The sequence below is a fragment of the Varanus komodoensis genome, unplaced genomic scaffold, assembly GCF_004798865.1.
Source record: "Varanus komodoensis strain SLA01 unplaced genomic scaffold, ASM479886v1 scaffold17, whole genome shotgun sequence".
NCBI classification, from domain to species: Eukaryota; Metazoa; Chordata; class Lepidosauria; order Squamata; family Varanidae; genus Varanus; species Varanus komodoensis.
The window spans coordinates 7,467,476-7,486,224 of record NW_025335505.1 but is presented as its reverse complement, the minus strand read 5'-3'; the positions used below and the strand labels follow the sequence as shown (position 1 = coordinate 7,486,224).

The 18,749-nt window shown below is 43.2% G+C and overlaps 1 protein-coding gene across 1 annotated transcript in view; it reads right to left on the bottom strand.

Moving 5' to 3' along the window:
• Positions 1 to 5,078, bottom strand: part of LOC123021656 (glutamate decarboxylase 1-like) — a 36,108-nt gene extending 31,030 nt beyond the window's left edge. Inside the window, exon 1 of the mRNA XM_044426630.1 lies at positions 5,022 to 5,078. Coding sequence (XP_044282565.1) covers positions 5,022 to 5,076 — 55 coding nt within the window. The 5' untranslated portion in view covers positions 5,077 to 5,078. The remainder of the gene's footprint in view (positions 1 to 5,021) is intronic.
• Between the last annotated feature and the right edge of the window lie 13,671 nt (positions 5,079 to 18,749).

Sequence of the window (18,749 nt, the reverse complement as noted above, 5' to 3'; positions counted from 1 at the left end):
ATACACACCTTCTTCAGGGCAGGTCCCCTGTGAAGTGTTGGCCAGCATAGCTTCCTGTTGGCTACAGGAATCAGCCTGTACCTGAAATGTAAGACTTAAGGAACAGGGTCCTCAGGTGTGTGTGTGTGTGTGTGTGTTTGAGAGAGAGAAGGCAGAATAGGGCAGTCACATGTTCTTAACACAGAGTAGTCTGTTTGAAGGATTTGCAGAGGACTGCCCTTTATTTCCCCTTCATGGATCACCACCTTGCATGGTGAAGGGGCTTGTGTAGCGCAATGAAGCTATGAGCTATGCCGTGCAGGGGCACCCAAGATGGACAGGTCATAACAGAAAGCTCTGACAAAACGTGATCCACTGGAGAAGGAAATCAAGGAAACTAAGAACATGGCATCCGGTCCTCTCACTTCCTGGCAAATAGATGGGGAAGAAATGGAGGTAGTGACAGATTTTATTTTCCTGGGCTCCAGGATCACTGCAGATGGGGACTGCAGCCAAGAAAGTAAAATACACTTGGTCCTTGGACGGAAAGCTATGGCAAACCTAGGCAGCATACTAGAAAGCAGAGACATCACACTGTTTCTTGTCAGTCAACTGGATTTCATATTTTACAGGCCCCACTTGCCTGGTCGTCTCGTAGGGTCCTTGCAACTGTGCATATAATTTGTGCTGCCTGAAGGTAGCAATAGAAGGACTTGCCCTAACAACCTCCTTATCATTTATTTGAGGGTCTTATTAAAGTGCTTGCCTACACCCTTGGTCTGTGGATGGTGCACTGATATTTGGAGAGCCTTAATTTTCAGGGTTGTCCACATCTGTTTCAACAACTGGATCATGAAATTTGCTGCCTGGTCTGTTAAAATCTCTTTGAGTCCAAGCAGGGCTATGTTCCTAGCAGTTGGGGTTGGGGTTAGGGACGAGTGAATGCCCTCTGGTACCATGCAGCATAATACACTAGGACTAGGATATACAAGTGTCCCTTGCAGACCTTTCCAGGGAGCCCACCAGTTCTATCCCTGTCAGTTCAAATGACTTCCTCATCATGGGCATTGGCATGAGGGTTCTGGTGAGACCCCTTTCTCCTGGGCTTTTTGGCATTCTGGGCAAGAAAGACCACACTTTTTGACCTGGGCCAGTAGAATTTGTGTAGTAGTCCCTCTGTGATTTTCTCTACTGCCAAATGGATGTCATGCACCAGCTTTAGCACTGCTAAGCAGAGGGGTTCAGAGATCCAGGGCTGCCTTATCTTGGGTCAATCGCACTGGCTACTACCCAGTAGCTACTACCCAGTATACTAAGTCTCTGGGCAGCTCAAAATAAGGTCCCCTACCTCAGCCTGGATTCAACCCCTTGATCTGCCTGGACTTGCCAGAGGGCCTGGCAAGTGAACTATCAATTTTGCTGTAAGAAGACTACCCAGGCATGCAGTACTGGAAGGAAAAGGAGTCCTGTGCCTTCATCTTCCCTGACTAGCACCAGCCCGCTCAATACCTCCCTCACTAGCTCCTGAAAGCAGGGCCAGTCCTTTCCTATGAGCACCCTGGAAAACAAACTTTTAGGTAAGGAAACACAAGAACTCACTGCTTTTCTTTACTTCTTTACCATTCAAGGGATCCTTGTGCTTCCTTAGACATGGAGATGATGATGGATGTATTTATATTTCCAAACAGGGACTTGACATCTGGGGTTATGCCAGCAGTTGAGATGCAGCCTAAGGGAGGATGCACAGCTTTTTCCAGGAGGCCACAGCAATTATTATTATATTGCATGGCATTTATAGCCTGCCATTTTTTCAGTTTTGAGAGGAACCCAAGGTGGTTCATGCACCCCCATTTTATCCTCCTGGCTGAGGATCCATGATTGGCCCAAAGCCACCCAGAGAACTTTATGGCCGCGTGGGGACAAGAATGCAGATCTCTCAGGTCCCCAGCCCAGCATTCCATTGCACTGGCTCTCAGGCATATTCAGCTTCCCCCTCCCCTCCCCTTTAATGTTATGACTAAATGCAGATGTTCAGATTTTGGCTTTATTAACCACAGTTTTTATCTCGCCGCCTGTTTTACTGAACATCCAGAATTTACATGAAGCATTTACTTGAGGCATTCTAGAGAACTTAAAACTTTGCTCATTATTTTGTGACCTTTTGAGAAATCCTAATAAAGAGATAACTCTAATGTGAATTTTAGAATACTTATAATTTATTCACCAGAAAGGACCTCATTGTGAAAAACAGCTTAAATCATGACAAGACAGATGTTGTGTTGCTCAATTTGATTTTTGCTGAAGTGTTTTCTGTGGCAAAAACAACAACAACATTTACAGTGTAATTGCTTGATTTTACCTGCAAAAAAGCAAGTGCCTCCAAAGATATTTGCACATCGTTATCTAAATGTGCAAAATTGAACCTGCTACTAATGGAAGCCTACATTATATATGTCAATCCCAAGGTTTATCTAGTGCAGTTTGTGTATTTTATAGCATATATTGTAACTTGGATTTGTTATTAAAATATACTGTATTGAAAATGCAAATCTTTTCTCACTTTGCCCAGAATCCATTTTTGTGCATTCATATATTAAAAGAAAGCCCAAGAATTGTAAAGTGACTTTTTCACTTATGCAGACTGACAAGGAAGTAATTGCAAAGATACAATCTTTTCCTGCACAGGCTCCTTTTAAATACTTGCCAAGAACTTGCTAATGGGAATGAGAGTGGGGATAGAGAGAAATGAGAAGTAGGAAATTGTTCTTGTCATTCTGCAATTAACTATCTGCCATTTCATGAATTCAGCACTGCTTTTCATATTCCATTGTCCCATTGCCTTTTCATATTTATAGCACACTTGGATACGCTGGTCTTAGAAACAGGCATGTACAAATCAGTCTATATTTGGTTTAGATCAGTTTCAGATGTATTTAATTTTGGATTTGTTCTGTCCAATTTCAGTATCATTCTGTGATTTGTAATTAAAATGCATACAAATTCACATTTTATTTTATTTTTTGTCATGGCCATCCCTGACGTACACTTAGGGTTCCATCCTGTGTTGTCTTTAGAGGAGACTCATCGAAATGAAAGGGAGTTGAAAGGGAATAGATGCAATTCCTTTTTATGCTCCTGTCCTTAATGTACACATGTTGATATATCTTTCCCTAAGTTTTGGATTTTTATACACAACTTTTGAGTTGACACCCACATCGCAAAATTCACAGAAGTACATCATGAGAAAGATACTTGTCTCTGGATTTGCACATCGGCCCACAAAGTATAAATTAGGATGGTGCTCTTTAAGACAAAATTCTACAGAATCCCTCCACATATATTTGCAAATGTACAGCGGGGAAACCTTTCATGAACTGAGTTGCTCTAGTAGTATGGTTACATTCCAATGTTTCCTGTGCTTATCTCTCCCTGGCTATGAGATATTTGCTTGGATAAAAAACAAACAAAGCTCTGGCAGAAGATTAGAAATTTTGGGTTCAACTTTAGGATGGAACTGCACAACTGTAGATGCGTTCAGCACCAAGAATACTACTCAGTGTTCCTTAGGCACCCACTCCAATGTATGGCTGGTACCCATATCGGAGCATCCCTGACGGATCTTACCGTTTTCCTGGGCAAACACAGAAGAGCACTGTCACACTCTCACAGCACAGTCCATAGATCAGTCAGGACTCCAGGTGTGTGAGCATCACCTGGTGTTTTGTTTTCCTTGGAATGAAGTATGGAAGGCTTGTGGTATCTTTGCAATATGCAGTCTACAGATACTGTATATACAGGTTGTGCAGAAATGGGAATCTACAACATGGTACTGCGCTCCCATTTGCTTTGGGGGCCTGTGTGCCTTAACAATGCCTCCAGAGATTCAGCTCAACTGTCTGCTGTTCTCTAGGTTCTGCCATTGCAACGAACTCAAACTTTTGCCTACATCCTACAGAGAAGAAATTGGCACATGCGTTCGGAATGGGAAAGGTAAGCCATCCCCAGAAGCCCTTGTCTTCGTCCGAAAGAGTCCATCTCTAGGCTGCCTTCCTATCTCAGTAGCAAGGAAACATTCCAGCTTATGTTGCTAGAGCTCTGCCAGCTGCACCACTAGTTTCATTAAATTGTTCCTTGCCACATCATTGGAAGCATTCTCCAAGAGATCATCCAGACCAACCCCAGATCTCACCACGATTTCAAGTTCTATTGCCTAATAATATTGCCCTGAATAATATTGCCCTGAATCTAGGAGCATATCATAGGGCCTATTCACATGTTACTTCTTCAAATATCTGCCTTTTTCTGAATACACACAAAAATGTAATATCTGGATTAGGCCCTTGAGGAGGCACCTTCCCATTTCTTTTATTTCAGTACTGAAATGCTGCTATAGCCAGCTCAGCAGCAAGCAAAAACTGCCCATAACTTCTTGAATAAGCATTCCCTTAAATACTGAAAAACACAAGTAGGAGGGATGGGGTTCTTGCAAGCAAGAAAGCATTTCATATTCCCAGTAAAATATGGTTTTGCAGTAATTTACTAAAGAAACTCATCTGATATTGATCCTTCATGATTATTTTTACATTTTTTTCACCAACTAAAGAGGAAGGAAGAAGTTTTTAAGATGCCTTTTTTCTTTGAGATGTCTGGCTCTTTCAAAAAACAAATGAATTGCATCAAGTAGCAGAACATTTGTGTGATAAATCCTTGGTGAGCAAGAAAGCTCCTTTCTGAAAACAAGAGGCCAATGTGTGCTTCCTGCATTGTCTCCCTTAATTAAAGAATCAAAGATCCTGATTCCAAATTTCTCGAAGCAAGCAATTGTCAAGGAGACCCTTCCTTGCCAAGGAGGTGTCTCACCGCCGTCGCGAGGAGTAACATTACAGGGTCTCCAGCTGCTGACACCTTCCCCTAGCTGCAAAACACTCTTAATGCAAATTACTCTTTTGGAATGTCACAAACAACGAGAGTTGTACGTGGATGTGTGTGCAGGAGTGTGTGTGACATGTGTGCATGTCAGCAGGTGACCTCTGTAGACTTACTTGTCGTGTGAGCAACAGTCTGGAGATCCATCTCTTTGTCTCTCTGAATATTCATGCCTCACGGGAAAAAAACATCCACGACAGTACTACAATTTTGCTTTGCAGATGCGATGCGTGTGCTGCCGAACTCATTTGCTTTCTCAGGCAGCGCACCGTTTTGTATGTGCAGAATGTCAGTGCCTCTGGGTGTTTCCAGCTACTTGTTCTGCAAGATGGGTGGAGACAAAGAATTTTATCTTGTTTTATATGGGTGTTTTTTAAATTGATATTGCTACTCAGAGTTTTCTGATAGTTTGTTGACTCAGGTGTAGCACCTTGCATTTCTCCATTGTGTTCTGATGAAAATACAGCTTTGTATTTGGAGAATATAAGGCATGCTGCAGAAACTGAATATGGCTATTTCCGTAGTCCATGTGCTATCATGTGGACAGCAATGGGTGCCATGGGTAAAAATATGGCTATTTATCGACTCTGGCTTTGTTCCTAACTAATCAGATATTTATAAGCAGCATTTTATTTTATTTTATTTTATTTTATTTATTATGCAGAAGATGCTGTGCCATATACTGTATTGTGCTTGCAGGAATACATTTGTTGAATTGTATAAGACAGGGCATTATGATTGTTATTCTCTATTTTAATTTCTTCTTATTATTTGTGCATTATTTCAATGGCATACTGTTAAATATCTCCCTACCGCCCTCTCTCTCTCTTTAAATGGCTGTAGTCGCACTTCTTCTATTCTTACAAACTTTTTACTTTAGGAATGTTCGTCCAGAGGTAAATAATAGCCAGTTAACTGGCTATATTTTATCAGTCAATTGACAATCAATTAGCATCTTAAATTCTACACTAAATCCAGAGTGTGGCTCTCAGCTTTTCATCTGAATCTCCTGAAGTTGGAAAGCAAATGAATGAACACATACTTTTACATTTTATTTCTTTTTTAATCATCCTGAAATTATCTGTTTGCGAATATTGACAAAGAGCACCTCAACAGCCAAGGGAATGAATATTATTAAACAAATAGCTTAGAGTAAGAAGGAAAACTCTAATCTGACTTTGAGATTCACATAAGTGATGGATGAACAACCTGGCTTCTTCTGAGCAAGACTTTCTTCAGGATTCCTTAAGGCAAAGAAATCTTGTATTCCTCAGGGCTTGTTAAGGGGTAGCCAAGCAAACTTCCTTTTCAGGGCTACTCCAAAGGTTCCTTCCTGTTGATCTGGGAACCAGGGTTACGAAGGAGGGACAGAGCATATGAATAAGACAGTACTGGCACTTCAGCTTATATGAAATGTAAGTCATCTGGAAAGACATGGCCCACTTCTTCCAGCCATAGGCTTGTGATGAGAAGGAAAAGCAAACACCACAGTTGTGGGATGGGATAAGAAAGGGTGTTAATAGCATTTGATCAGCAATATAAATATACATTTATATATATATTGGTCTGGTTGGTCAGAACTACAGAACAGTCCAGGCCAGAGCATGGAGCCTAGGTTTGGGACCCCAAAAGCCTGGAGAGAGATCCCCAATAACCCTTAATAGGCAAAGGGGCACCTACACTCAACTCACTAGTAAAAGGAAGGACCACAGCAGCCAGCCTATCGAGGCGGCAGCCAGCCTGCGACATGCCGCTTCCCAGCCAGCCCCTCTTAAGACAGAGCAGCACTGAGAAGAATCAATCAGATCCTGCACTGAGGGAGACAGGACCCATGGGAACAGAGGAGGGATGGAAAGTCCTTCTTGTGGGCACTCCTGTGCTGGCCTGATTCCCAAAAAGCAGCCTGGTGAGTCATGAAGTGACTCACAGCTTGTTGTAAGTGGAAGAGACCTGCCTCTTCCCAGAAGCCATCGACACTGCTCAGCCCCACCCTGTTAAAAAATAAAAGGCGGGCCAATGGCAGAGAGGGAGGGGACCCACGCTCAGAGAAGCAGGCAGCGAGGCCATGTTCAAGTGCTCTGAGCAACTTGGAAGCCACTCCCCTTAGGAACGCTCCAGTCCTTGCGGTGAGCTGGAGTGGTACTTCTCCTGAAGCTGCATCCTGCGGAGGTTCACGTCAGGAGACCCTCCGGTGCACCATCCCCACTGCCAATCAGCAGGTGCCTTCTGTCTTGTTCTTTGGGCGAGACTGCAGCGCTCCTAACCCATGTCTGTAGACGTTCCCTAATGGTGACCAAGCCAGTATTATCAGGAGTATTTTACTCCTTTTATCGTTCCACTTCATATTTTCATTATTTTTATAAACCAACAGGGTAGGCCAGTGGTGGCCAAACCAAGGGAGCCACACGTGGCTCTTTGAGTTTATTTTGCAGCTCACAGCTTGCCGCTGCGGGCACCCGCTTGCCACTCGCCACTCGCTGCCACTGTCTGCAGGCGCCTGCTTGCCACTCCCCACCCGCAGCCCATGGGCACCTCTTACAGCTCTCAAACATCTGGCATTTACTGTATGTGGCTTTTCTGTGGAGCAAGTCTGCCACTATTCACTGGAGATGTATATTAGAATGCTCAATAGATAGGAAAGTAACTGTGGGGCCTGTGCAGGCAATGACTGGGTTTGTACATCATGCGCAGTGTGGTTACTGCAGCTCACATTTTTTTGCTCCAAGCCACAGGTCAGACATCCCCACAGTTTCCAAGAAAACATGGCGTCCATGTTGCCTGCTCCATCCTCCCACTCTCACTATGAATCCCAGCAGCCGCCATGGGCAAAGTGCCTCTGCTGCCTCTTCCAGGTTGATCCAGTTGAGGCTTTCCTCCCCCGATCTCATCTCTATCTGATTTTATCTCTTACTGGTTTTATCTCTTACTCTGGCTGGTTCCTAGCTAATCCAGTCATCAAAGAGTTGTTTTTAGCAGTAAATAAACACTCCTGCTGCGATTCGTCCCTTCTCTCCACCTGTTGCTGAAAGCACACCCTCAGCCAATAGGATCTAGGAGGATGTGGGAAGTAGACACTGGGTGTCTAGAGTAGCCCCTTCACTCCCTCTCAGTCTGTTGTACGAGCAGGACCTACCACTCATACCACCAGAAGTGAACAACTGAAGGAGTGTGCCAACATTTGCACAAACCATTGCTTGGAAAATGCCAAAAAAATGCCTAAAGGTGGGGGTGGGAGAACTCCAGCATAATTTGAACTGTGAAATGGCCACTTGTGCATCTTTATAAACACTGATCCATGCAGTGTAATCTTTATGTGCTGTGGTAATTGCCTAGAAAGCTATTGGATAACATAGAAAGAAAAGAATGATATTAACAGTTCATGTTTACTGGGAAGTGAGTGCCACTGTGTTTATTCTGAAGTGAATGGACATTAGTTCAAAACTGCAGCAACAGCACCTGTTGCTTAATTACCTATGAAAAGCCCCATGAACCTCAATAGAGATTACTTCTGAGTAGATACATACAGGTTTTCACTGTGAATCTGGAACCCCTTGCACAAATGCAGCATAATCAATGCAGCAATACAAATTTAGGCTTCATCCTACAGTTTGCTTGGTGCAGGACCAGCTTGTCTTAATCAAATACCTTTTCAGTAAAGTGTCCATCCAAGAATCAGTGTGACATACTTGTCATGAAGCTCACTGAGTGACTTTGGACCTCTCACTGACACAGGTTGACCTATTTTACTGGGTTGTTGTGAGGGAGGAACTCAGAGGACTATAAGAACCATGATTGCCACCTTGCGTCCTTTGCAAAAGGGAAAAAAGTATGGGATGTGCATATTATAATAATACGTGTTGCATATTGCAACAAATGGCATTTTATATTTTCATGCTGAAGAAAAGATAGCAGCGAAGGGGAGCTAATTCTACTCTGTGGCCCAAGGGCCAGCCTTGCATGTGTGACTTGCTTTATTCCTTGCATGCTAAAGCCAGAAAAGCCAATTCCCAATGGAATTCAATTTACTCAGAAGTAAGTTTCATTGAGTTCAATAGGGGTTTACGTCCCAGTAATTGTGCATGGGAACTGCTGCCTTAATAAGGTTATATTATCTATTCATGCCTTTCAGATGCTCTCAGAGGACCACATAATTCCTCACACCTTCCTTTCATATTTTAAAAATGTCTGTAATCTAATTTCCTATGGCTTTATAGATGTTCCTTTCATTTTGGGGATGATTTGTCAGGTTTTGATCAAAGTTCTTTGTAATTTCCCAGCTAAGCAATCACATCTGCTTTTGTTTCATGGGAGGAAATGAAAGTAATCAGCCAGGCGTTAACCACGCATCTCTTAATAGTGGGAGTACGGCAATAAAGAGAAGAGCAGGAGATAAGATTCAGTGGTGATTTTTGTTGTCCAGAGACTGCTTTAGGAAGCCTCTCTTGTGTTTTTCAGGATGAACAAGCAACTTTCAAAAATTAAGCCAACAAACAATAAAATGTGGTGTCATTAAGAGACATCATATGGCTTTATCATTAGAAGTTTGTGTCACATCTTAAAACATGAGATGTGTTCACCTACAGAAACAGCTGTAGGCAATCAGGAACAGCAGCAAAATCATGCTGCTCTCTCCCCACCCTAATGACCTGTAAAACTTCCATATTGCAGAGATGGACTGAGATGCAGAAATCCAAAATGCACCTTTAGCTAAAAAACTAGATTTTAAATCAACGGTCTGGTGCACTTGAATAGTGGCCTGAATTATGCCAACTGCTGCCCTGGCCTGCATACTAATAAGGATGATCCTGGATACAGAAAGTGCTGTGCAAGCTGAGTAAAAGGGCTTCTTTACGAGGCAGATAACCTGGTTATTCCATTGCATCTCATTCCATTTTCTTTGTGGGAGGCTTAGTGCATCCTTCACAGGGTTTTTATTTTCCCCAGGGCTTGTTTTCTCTGCCTTTCTAGATGTTCCATCACAGAGCCCAAGATGCTATGGTGGCATTCCTACAGGCTTCTGCAGTGAATGAAAGTGCTGTCAAAGGAAATTGCTGCCCTTTCTCCATGTAATGAAAGACAAAATACGGCTGAAATATGGCTAGTAGGGCTGGAAGGTGATGATGATGTCATGAAGAGGTCTGCAAACTTCCATGAGAGAAGGCTCATGATTCTGCAAAGCACGCCTTGTGCAGAGAAGCTCGGTGTCTTTGTGCCCTGTTGCATGTGCAGGCTTGGAAATAGAGTGAGTGTCCAAAGCAGGCTGGGCTACCTGACCCATTTCTTGATTTCAGGGATTATGCAGGGATTACTGCCAAGCGAGCTTAAGGGAACACTTGGAAGGGACTTTGGAGGTTATCTAGTTCATACCAATCTCCTGTTCAGTGGTGGGTCTCTCATGCCAGTGGCTAGTATAGCATCTTACAGATCGCCATCCAGCTTCTTCATACCTCTGGTGAAGAAAATGGCACCTCTTTCAGAGACGGTCTGTTTCCATGTTGGGTTGCTCTTAAAACCTGCCCAAACACGAACCTTCCCTAACACCAAGTAATCATCTGAGACCTTCCTCAAAACATCTCTGATGGAGGGTTGGAAAATGGCAAAAAGGGAGAGAGCCTTCTTTGTGCTGGCCCCTGCTGAGGCCCACCTGGCAACAGCATGATCAGTTTTTTGGTGCCAGATTGGCCTGCCTTGTACACCTAAGGATTTGTCAGCATATGATGCGGCATCTGTGTCCACAGTTTTTATTAAATCCACCCTCTTACAATAACTGCATTGTTTTAGATGTTGTATTTTAAAGATTGTATATTATGCTTTCATTATCCTGAATTTCTGGTTTTTATTTTTGTAAAATTAGGAAGATGATGAAATTAGGAAATTCTTCCTAATTTTTAACCAAAAATCTGTTCTCATTAAGGTATACTTCCTGGTTCTAATCATGTCCTCTCCTCCATCTTCTGCACGGTGAATCTTCAGCCATTTGAAGACAATTGTCATATCTCCTCATAATCTTCTGCAGGCTAAACATAACCAGCTCTTTCAAAAATTCCTCATAGGAATGCTTTCCAGGTTCCTCACCTGCTTGATTGCCTGGACATACCCCAGTTTGTCAATGGCCTTCTTAAAGTGTATAGCCCAGTACAGCACACAGCAATCCAGAAATTATCTGAGTCGTACAGACTAGAACAGGACAAATGTTTTCCTTGATCTGGACATGATGTCTGCTTTTTACAATCTAAAACTGTGTTTGGATTAGGGCCATGGTAATTGGACAAGACAAACCTTCCCACTTCATCACTTCCTTCTTAAATTCCTCACACCTTGTGGAAACTGGGGAAAAATGAAAAACCTCTTGGGGGTTAGGGGAAAGTAGCTGGCTGAGTGGAAAGATTTAAACTCCCTCTAACCATGTGCAGAGTTCCTGATCCAGACTGGGCCTTTAGGCACTTAATCTGATGTAAAAATGAAAAGGAGGGAGGGAGGGAGGAATAGCTTCATGCTGTGTATTGATTAATTTCTGAAATGTATAAAATATATATAAATGTATAAAATGGAATGGCTGACAGACTGAATAAAAATCCCTACATCACATATATACCAACATATATTAGAATTCCAGCCAGGGTCAGGACAGCTGATAGAGTGAATACAGGGATGAGTTTGATGAGCTTGAATTAAGGGATCTGTACACTTGAGATCTCTGTCCTGTTTGCCTTGCTTAAGTCTGAGGGTCTAGTCCTAAACACAAGAGGTCTTGGCATTATTTCTCTCTACTACTTGACAGGTATGTGTGAAGCTAGCATTGTAAAGCTATTGGTGATGCTATAGATAAACACTGGGCTTCCGTATGACAGATATTGTGCACCCAGGTTCCTCCACTCAGGAGTCTTTACACATTATCCAAATCCTCCAGGGCTTATCCTGTATTTTGCAGACATTTTGTATCTTTTTTTTAACAGCAAAGATAATAAGCTGGTATTTCCTAGTGTCATAATATAACACTAGGAAATGCCTGTGTAAATACATAATTCTCTATATCCTGGCAGCACTTTGTCCTTGTGGAATGGAACAAATTGAAAGGCAGAGAAATCAATAAAAACGGAAAAACAACCCTCTGGGTAACAGAAGGGAAAGTCTTACTCCCACAAAGATAATGGAGGAAGCAGCCTCGGAAAGCAGCAGGATGAATGCCTCCTGTGGAGAAGCCCACTGGAAGGCGTGCCTGGCTGTCATTAGACATTCAGGCTGCTTTTCGGGGTGTACTTCCTTATACAGCATCCCCTGCCCCATTCTACTGAGGTCCATAGTGCACAGTGGAAACCAGTTCTGCTGGTGATCAGCTTTCACGTTTATTGTACAGCTTTAGTATGATGTTCTCCTGTTGTTTCGACAAGAACGAGATTGTGCGTTCACAGAAAGTGGTATTTAAATTGGAGCCATAAAAGGAACACCTTATGAATTGCTGCAGCAAGGTGTTCAGACTGTGAAGCCAAAGTTAAACACTCCAGTAGCAGAGTTTTATGAGTGCATGGGGAAATTGAAGAACCAGTACAGTTTGTGTGTGACAGATGGAATTCTCATGATTCTGCCAATTGCACTTTTAAAGCCAATGAATGTCAAGCGGTGAGTGACAATTTTTGAGAGATATCTCATTTCAATTGTCATAAAGGAAAGAACACGCATTTTATGGTTAAGTAAATGTGACTTTGCCTGTCAAGTTCTCTTAGGAATTGCACTTGTAGTTAAAGGCTGTGCCTTACTTCATCCAGAAGGGCAATTAATCCTCCCTAGAGCTGCAGTAAAATCTAAGTTATTAGTTATTGATTTAAAGTTTGGACATAAACTTCAAAGGTCAGATTTGAACATCCTAATCCATTACTTGCTAGAAGTGTAAAGTTTTCCTCTGGAGAAATGTTCTGCAGCATTGAACTTGTAATTATGCATTCCCTGCTACACTTACTAAGATATGGTATAACAGTAACTCTGAAACGTCGTATTGCAGGCTCTTTCTGTTGCTTTCGAACTCAGCTCCCCCTTACAGCAGGCACTCAGGGGACCACTTGTACGAATCTCAGACTTGCCACCCTCTGCACCCTAGTGAGAAGAACTTGGGCTCCTTCGAAGCAAATATTACGAGTACCCAAACCCTGTCTCATGGTCTGAGATGGGTGAGGTTTGCCAGCTGCTAGTTGTTGGGACCAAACCTACCTCTTGGAGTTATATTCTTCAGAAGGCAGTCAGATTAGGTCTTCTAAAGATGACAACTTTTGTACTGCAGCAAAGAAGATTACACTAAAGATGCTATGCCCAGCAACTTGGGCTTCAGCATACGTTCTGTAATAAAACTGTGGGGTGTCACATAAACTCTGGGCCTCATGATGGACTGAGCTGAATTTCCCAGAAAAAGGTTGTTCTGATAAATGATAGGATTTTTTTTTAAAGCTGTTTCTGAACTGTTGAAGAACTTCAGCCTTCCCTTTGAGGATATTTGGAAAACTGACCACTTCACATCATATTTTAAATGCACCTCTAAAACATCGAGCTCATTGAGAACTGAAACAGATCATGCAGAAATGCAAAACCTTTTTATCTCTGAGGACCACTTGGCTTGCTGGCTTGGGGTCTCGGGTTATAAATGCGCATGCACGCGCATACACACACAGAGAGAGTTATTCCATTTAGTAACTATAGCTAATCTGCCCATCTATATCTCTATATATCTAGATATATAATTCAGAAAGAACTTTAACTGTCTACCACAACCATTAGTGAAGATAACTGCTTTTCAAACAGCTGCTGTGCTCATAGCATTTTGCTCATCAGGGCAAAATGAATCTTATATTGCTTCTAATAAGCTTTCCTGAATTTCTTCCATATACAGGCAGTGGGGCAGCTAGTAATTTAATAAGCTTACTCTTCCTTGGGGCACAAAGAAAATGAGAAATTTACTAAAAATGTGCCTTTTATTACACTGTCTAATTAATTCCAGAGAGTAGATTGAGTCAGAAAGGTGCATTAATAAAATTCTATATTGGGCAAAAGAAAAATCACTGGTGTCCAGCAGTATGATCCCAATTTATCCCTGATGGTGGACTGTCTCCATCAGGAGGCTTCACCTAACAGCATTAACTGCAGGTAACAGGATTCCTGCCAACACTATCAACCACAGAATAAGATTTGGTGAGTGCATATTTTCCCTTTATTTCCTCTTCCTCCTCCTCCTTCTCCTCCTCCGCTGGTGCACTGTGATTCCCACATTTGCTGAATGGTGACTCCTGAACCATCTTTCCAAGACTTCTATAAACAGGGGGATCCAAATTCTGCTTTAAGAATAAGCTACTTACCTTCTCTTTGCTCACAGTTTAGCTGATAAGAATTAGAGCAGAGAGCTTGAGAAGCTGCTTTACAAAAGCAAGATGCGAGAGGAGATATCCGTGTGGGGTGAAAACCTACAAAGCAACTGCTCCCTGCTGAAGGTTGCACCTCCCAAGACACCAGCCTCCAGTGAAAGCTGGAGCTTAAGGGCTGCCTGGCATGAATTCAGCCTCCCTACAATCACCCAATCCACAATGAGAAGGGGAATGCAAGGGAAACTAGATGCACAAGCAAGGAAGCCTCTTGATGCCTGTGATATGCTGTTCAAGATCAGACCTCTCCGCTAATTTAATCTTTCCACATCTTCAAGGAAAGTTAAATATTTTCCAGCTAGGCTGTAAACAAGGGATATCTGAAGGAGTGTGTGTGTGAATTATCAGCGCTGACACCCTTAAAAAAGACTTGGCTGTTGTTCATATTCATTCACAGAACTTCCATATGAGAAAAATGTTGTGTGAGCTGCATAAACAAAAGTGGCATTTTCTGACGGGACGCCCTGGGTGCAAGCTAAGTGGCAGCGCCAGCTAAGCTGTTCTGGGCAAGATTTTGTGGGTAGCCAAGGCCAGATCTGTGAGGTGCACAATTTTTGCACTGAAAAGAACTACAGCAGTGGCCAATAATGACTTGTTTGAAGTGAAGAGAAATGATATTGCTAGAATTTCTTTTTGAAGAGATATTCAGTGCACCTGTCTTTGACTTTGACTTACCATTGGAAGTGCCATGACTGTAATCCCATATTATACTGGGCAGTGTCTTAATCTGGGAAATTTATCACAGGGCGTAGCAAAATCAGTCAATGGAGTGCTGAGATGAGGTCATGCCAAAAATACCCAGGTGCCCGGACACGTGGACTGCTCTGAAACAGATGCCTCCTTTATCAGCCTGCAATCTCTCAGGCAAAATGGCTCCTTGACTACATTCCAGACCTAAATATGTTTGTTGTCACAGGGAACCACCCTTTGTGCCTCCATGTGAGGTTTAACCACACAATAGCATGAGATAACCACTTCCTTTGCCCTGAAATGAAACAGCTTTTGTGGTACTCATTAAGGAATGCTGTTGTTGAAAACAACAGTACAGAACTTGAGACAATGTAGCTTGTGAGTAATGTGTGTGTGTGTGTGTGACAAGCCCCTCCTCAGGCTCCAGTTTGGTCTTCCGGGGTCTCCAAGATGTCCCCAGCCCCTTTCTGCTGTCAATATTCATTTGGTGGTTTTCTGGCTTTGGCATAGTTTTTCTCCATTGTAAAGGTTGGAGTGTCTCTGCTGCTGGCAGCAGGAGCTTTAAGTGGCAATACGCCGGTGTTTGGGGTATTTTGGGATCCACCTCTTTCCCCTTGCCTCCACTGGCCTTCAGCCTTGCCCACCACTGGAATGCTGGAGCCCCAAAAGAACTCAGCTCTCGGGCTCCAAGAGGTTCAGCACCCCTGTACTGCAGGTTGCAACTGGGAACACAACTGATGAACTCCTACTAGTCAAACACACACTGCATGGGCTCTGGCCATCCTCCTTTACTGGGAATAAGCATTCACTGCAGTCTGGTTCTTTCCCCTGGTGAATTGACGTTTATTAGGGTACGTTGCCAGGGTTGTCCATCTGGATGTCCCATTGAAGTAATCGGTGCTTAATACTGAGTAGACAAGTACGGGATGGTGTTGTAGATGATCTGACTTTGACAGGCAAATTCCAAATGGCCGACTGCTGATTTGAGTAGGACGCAGAACGCATCGTGACTGACCAGTCCTAGTCACTGGCACAGCTCATGCCTTTTTTTCATTCCCACAAACTGCTTTACATAATACAAAACACAGCAGTTGCTGAGCATTTTGATCTGCTCAGATAAGTCATGACCTTTAGAACAGGAGACATCTGACATCCCGAAGGGGATGTGAGCACAGCAGCTGCCCACCCTCATGGTCCATCCACATGGCGCACAATGGAAAGCCTACAAACCTCCAGGAGAAGACGGGCAGTTCCTGCCTCCTGCCCCGGGGAGCATTCCTTGCCAGAGGAAGCCAGCTGCGGATATTTCACAGCTTGGATCTGCCCAACAAGTGTTCCTATCAGACACATGAGCAAGAGGGGACCAGCCCAGGCTAATGTTCCTGGTGCAAGGAGATCATGCTTGCACACAAGCCTGCACAGCCCTTTAAATAAATAGCCCAGGAGGCCATGAAAAACAAAGGAGGAACATGGCAAGAGACAGTACAGATCGTGTGGCATCTCTGCTCTTAGTTATAGATTTCATAGCTGGATGTGGGGATGGGGATGAGTTGCCAGGCCCTCACACTGGAAGCATCCATCATGTATGCAAGGCTAATTTTAAAAATGTCCACTTGCTGCTTGCTGCCCACAGGCCCCCACTTGCGGTTCTCAGACACCTGACCTTTACCACTTGTGGCTGTTCTGTTGAGCAAGTCCGGGCACCCCAGATTTATAGGACAGCACTATAAGGAAATTGAACTGAATGAAGGCACATAGCTCAAAAGCAAAGCATGACACTACCTCTGATAGTAACAGAGGTAAAGAAAGAAAGGTGCCCAGGAACAATGGCTCCGTTGACTAGCAAGCTCAGTGAATGAGTGCCAGCTGGACTGCGAGGGAAACAGAGCTCAGAAACAAAGAGGAGCTGTCATGGAACCCAGTGTCTGCAGAAACACAACAACCCTTTTCAAAAGGAGCCACCTAGCAAAGACTACGAATGCTGAACAGTCACAAAATGTTGACTATCGGATAGAAAAGGAAAGCTGGAAACTGAGAGAACATGGGAAGGATGGCCTGTTGGAGGACAGCATGGCCGGCTGGGTGGCTGGATCCCCCACTATGGCCCACCAGCTTTTGATTGCAGGTACAAACAACGGTGGGCCATCCTTTAGACCAAGAAGCAGTGCTCAAGGGAGTCTCTGCATCAGCCTTTGGACCAGCCCAGCCCCAGTGGGTGTTTTTTAAAAACAAAGAGAGGAACAAAAAAACCCACAAATGGCTTTTCTCTTCCGTATAATTGCACACCAGTGGCAAATGGCTGCTTCTCTCTGCACCGTTTTCCCTTTCTTTGCTTGCTCTGGCAAGCTGTTGGGCTCGTCTGCATTGCCTGGATGTTTATTATGATTATGATTATTTTATTGCATTGCATTCAAAGCCCACCTTTCTTCTTCCTGCAAGGAACCCATAGCTAACATACATAGCTCCATGTTATCCTCACAACAACAACCCTGTGAGGTAGATTAGGCTGAGGGTGAGTGACTGGCCCCAAGTCACCCCATGAGCTTCATGGCCAAGCAGGTACTAGACTCCAGTTCTCCCAGGTCCCCAGTCCCTAACTATCACACCACACTGGCTCTCAGGATATGGGCCTGCATTTCCATTTCCTCAACCAAAAAATATTGAGGACAGGAAATGGACATAAAGAAGGACGCACCCATAATGGCTCAGCATCCTCTTTCCTTCTTCCTCAGTGAACAGCTTCAGCAGAGATGGAGCCCTGGCCAAGTTTCTTTTCCACTCAGCAGTAGAGGATGAGAACGAAGGGTTTTCAAAAATACAAACAAAATGGTAGTTCTGGCTAGTACAGTCTCCTTTGAACATGCCTGATCAGGCCCACTTACAGTATACATTTCAGGGTGTACATAACAACTATTCGAGAACAGTGAGTACACAAGGCTATATTGGAATGAAACCACTGCGACAAAGTAACTGCATGAACTGTGCTACAAAAAAGAAAAACATGTTGTGAACAATGCCAAGCCTTCTGAGAAGAAGAGTATATCACATTTGTGTAATTTGTTTCAGTCTCGTTCAGAAATCTGTGGTGACATAATGCTTTTCTCTACCCTGTCTCTCTGGTGAAATGGCAATGGTGAGAATTGAAACATGCCTTGAACTCCACTTAAGATATTTCTCTTCATTAGCTCATAATTAGAAGGATCCAGGAGCAAACAACTCAACAAATCAATGAGCTAACTGAGCCTTTTCTTTTAGTAGAACCAGCTACATCTATTCTACCAATTAACATTGCAGAGAGAACCTCAGCCAGATACACAATAAGAAATGGGACAAATAATAAACTGAGAATATCTCAATGCTTCAGTTTCAAAATATTTTGCCGACAGATTGCTGTGCTGCAATAAAACCAGCTGAAAACCTTAATCAGTCCCTACCCAAGCATGCTTCATTGCAACAGTCCAAATCTGATGTCCTGAATAAGCAGACTATTATTTTTGGCACTGCAAAATGTTTCCTTCAAACATCAACATTGCATTATGTTCTCCTTTAAACAACTGAGTCCGTAACTAAAAGCACAGAAAAACTCACCATAGGTAACATTTTTCACTGACTTCATTCATTTCTGGAATGAGCTCCCCAAAGCCCCCTTTGTATTTTATTTATTTATTTATTCATTCATTTATTGGTACCGGGTGAACATTTTTAATTTTCCCAGCATTTTAACAGTTTGACTTTTTAACTTCAGTTTTA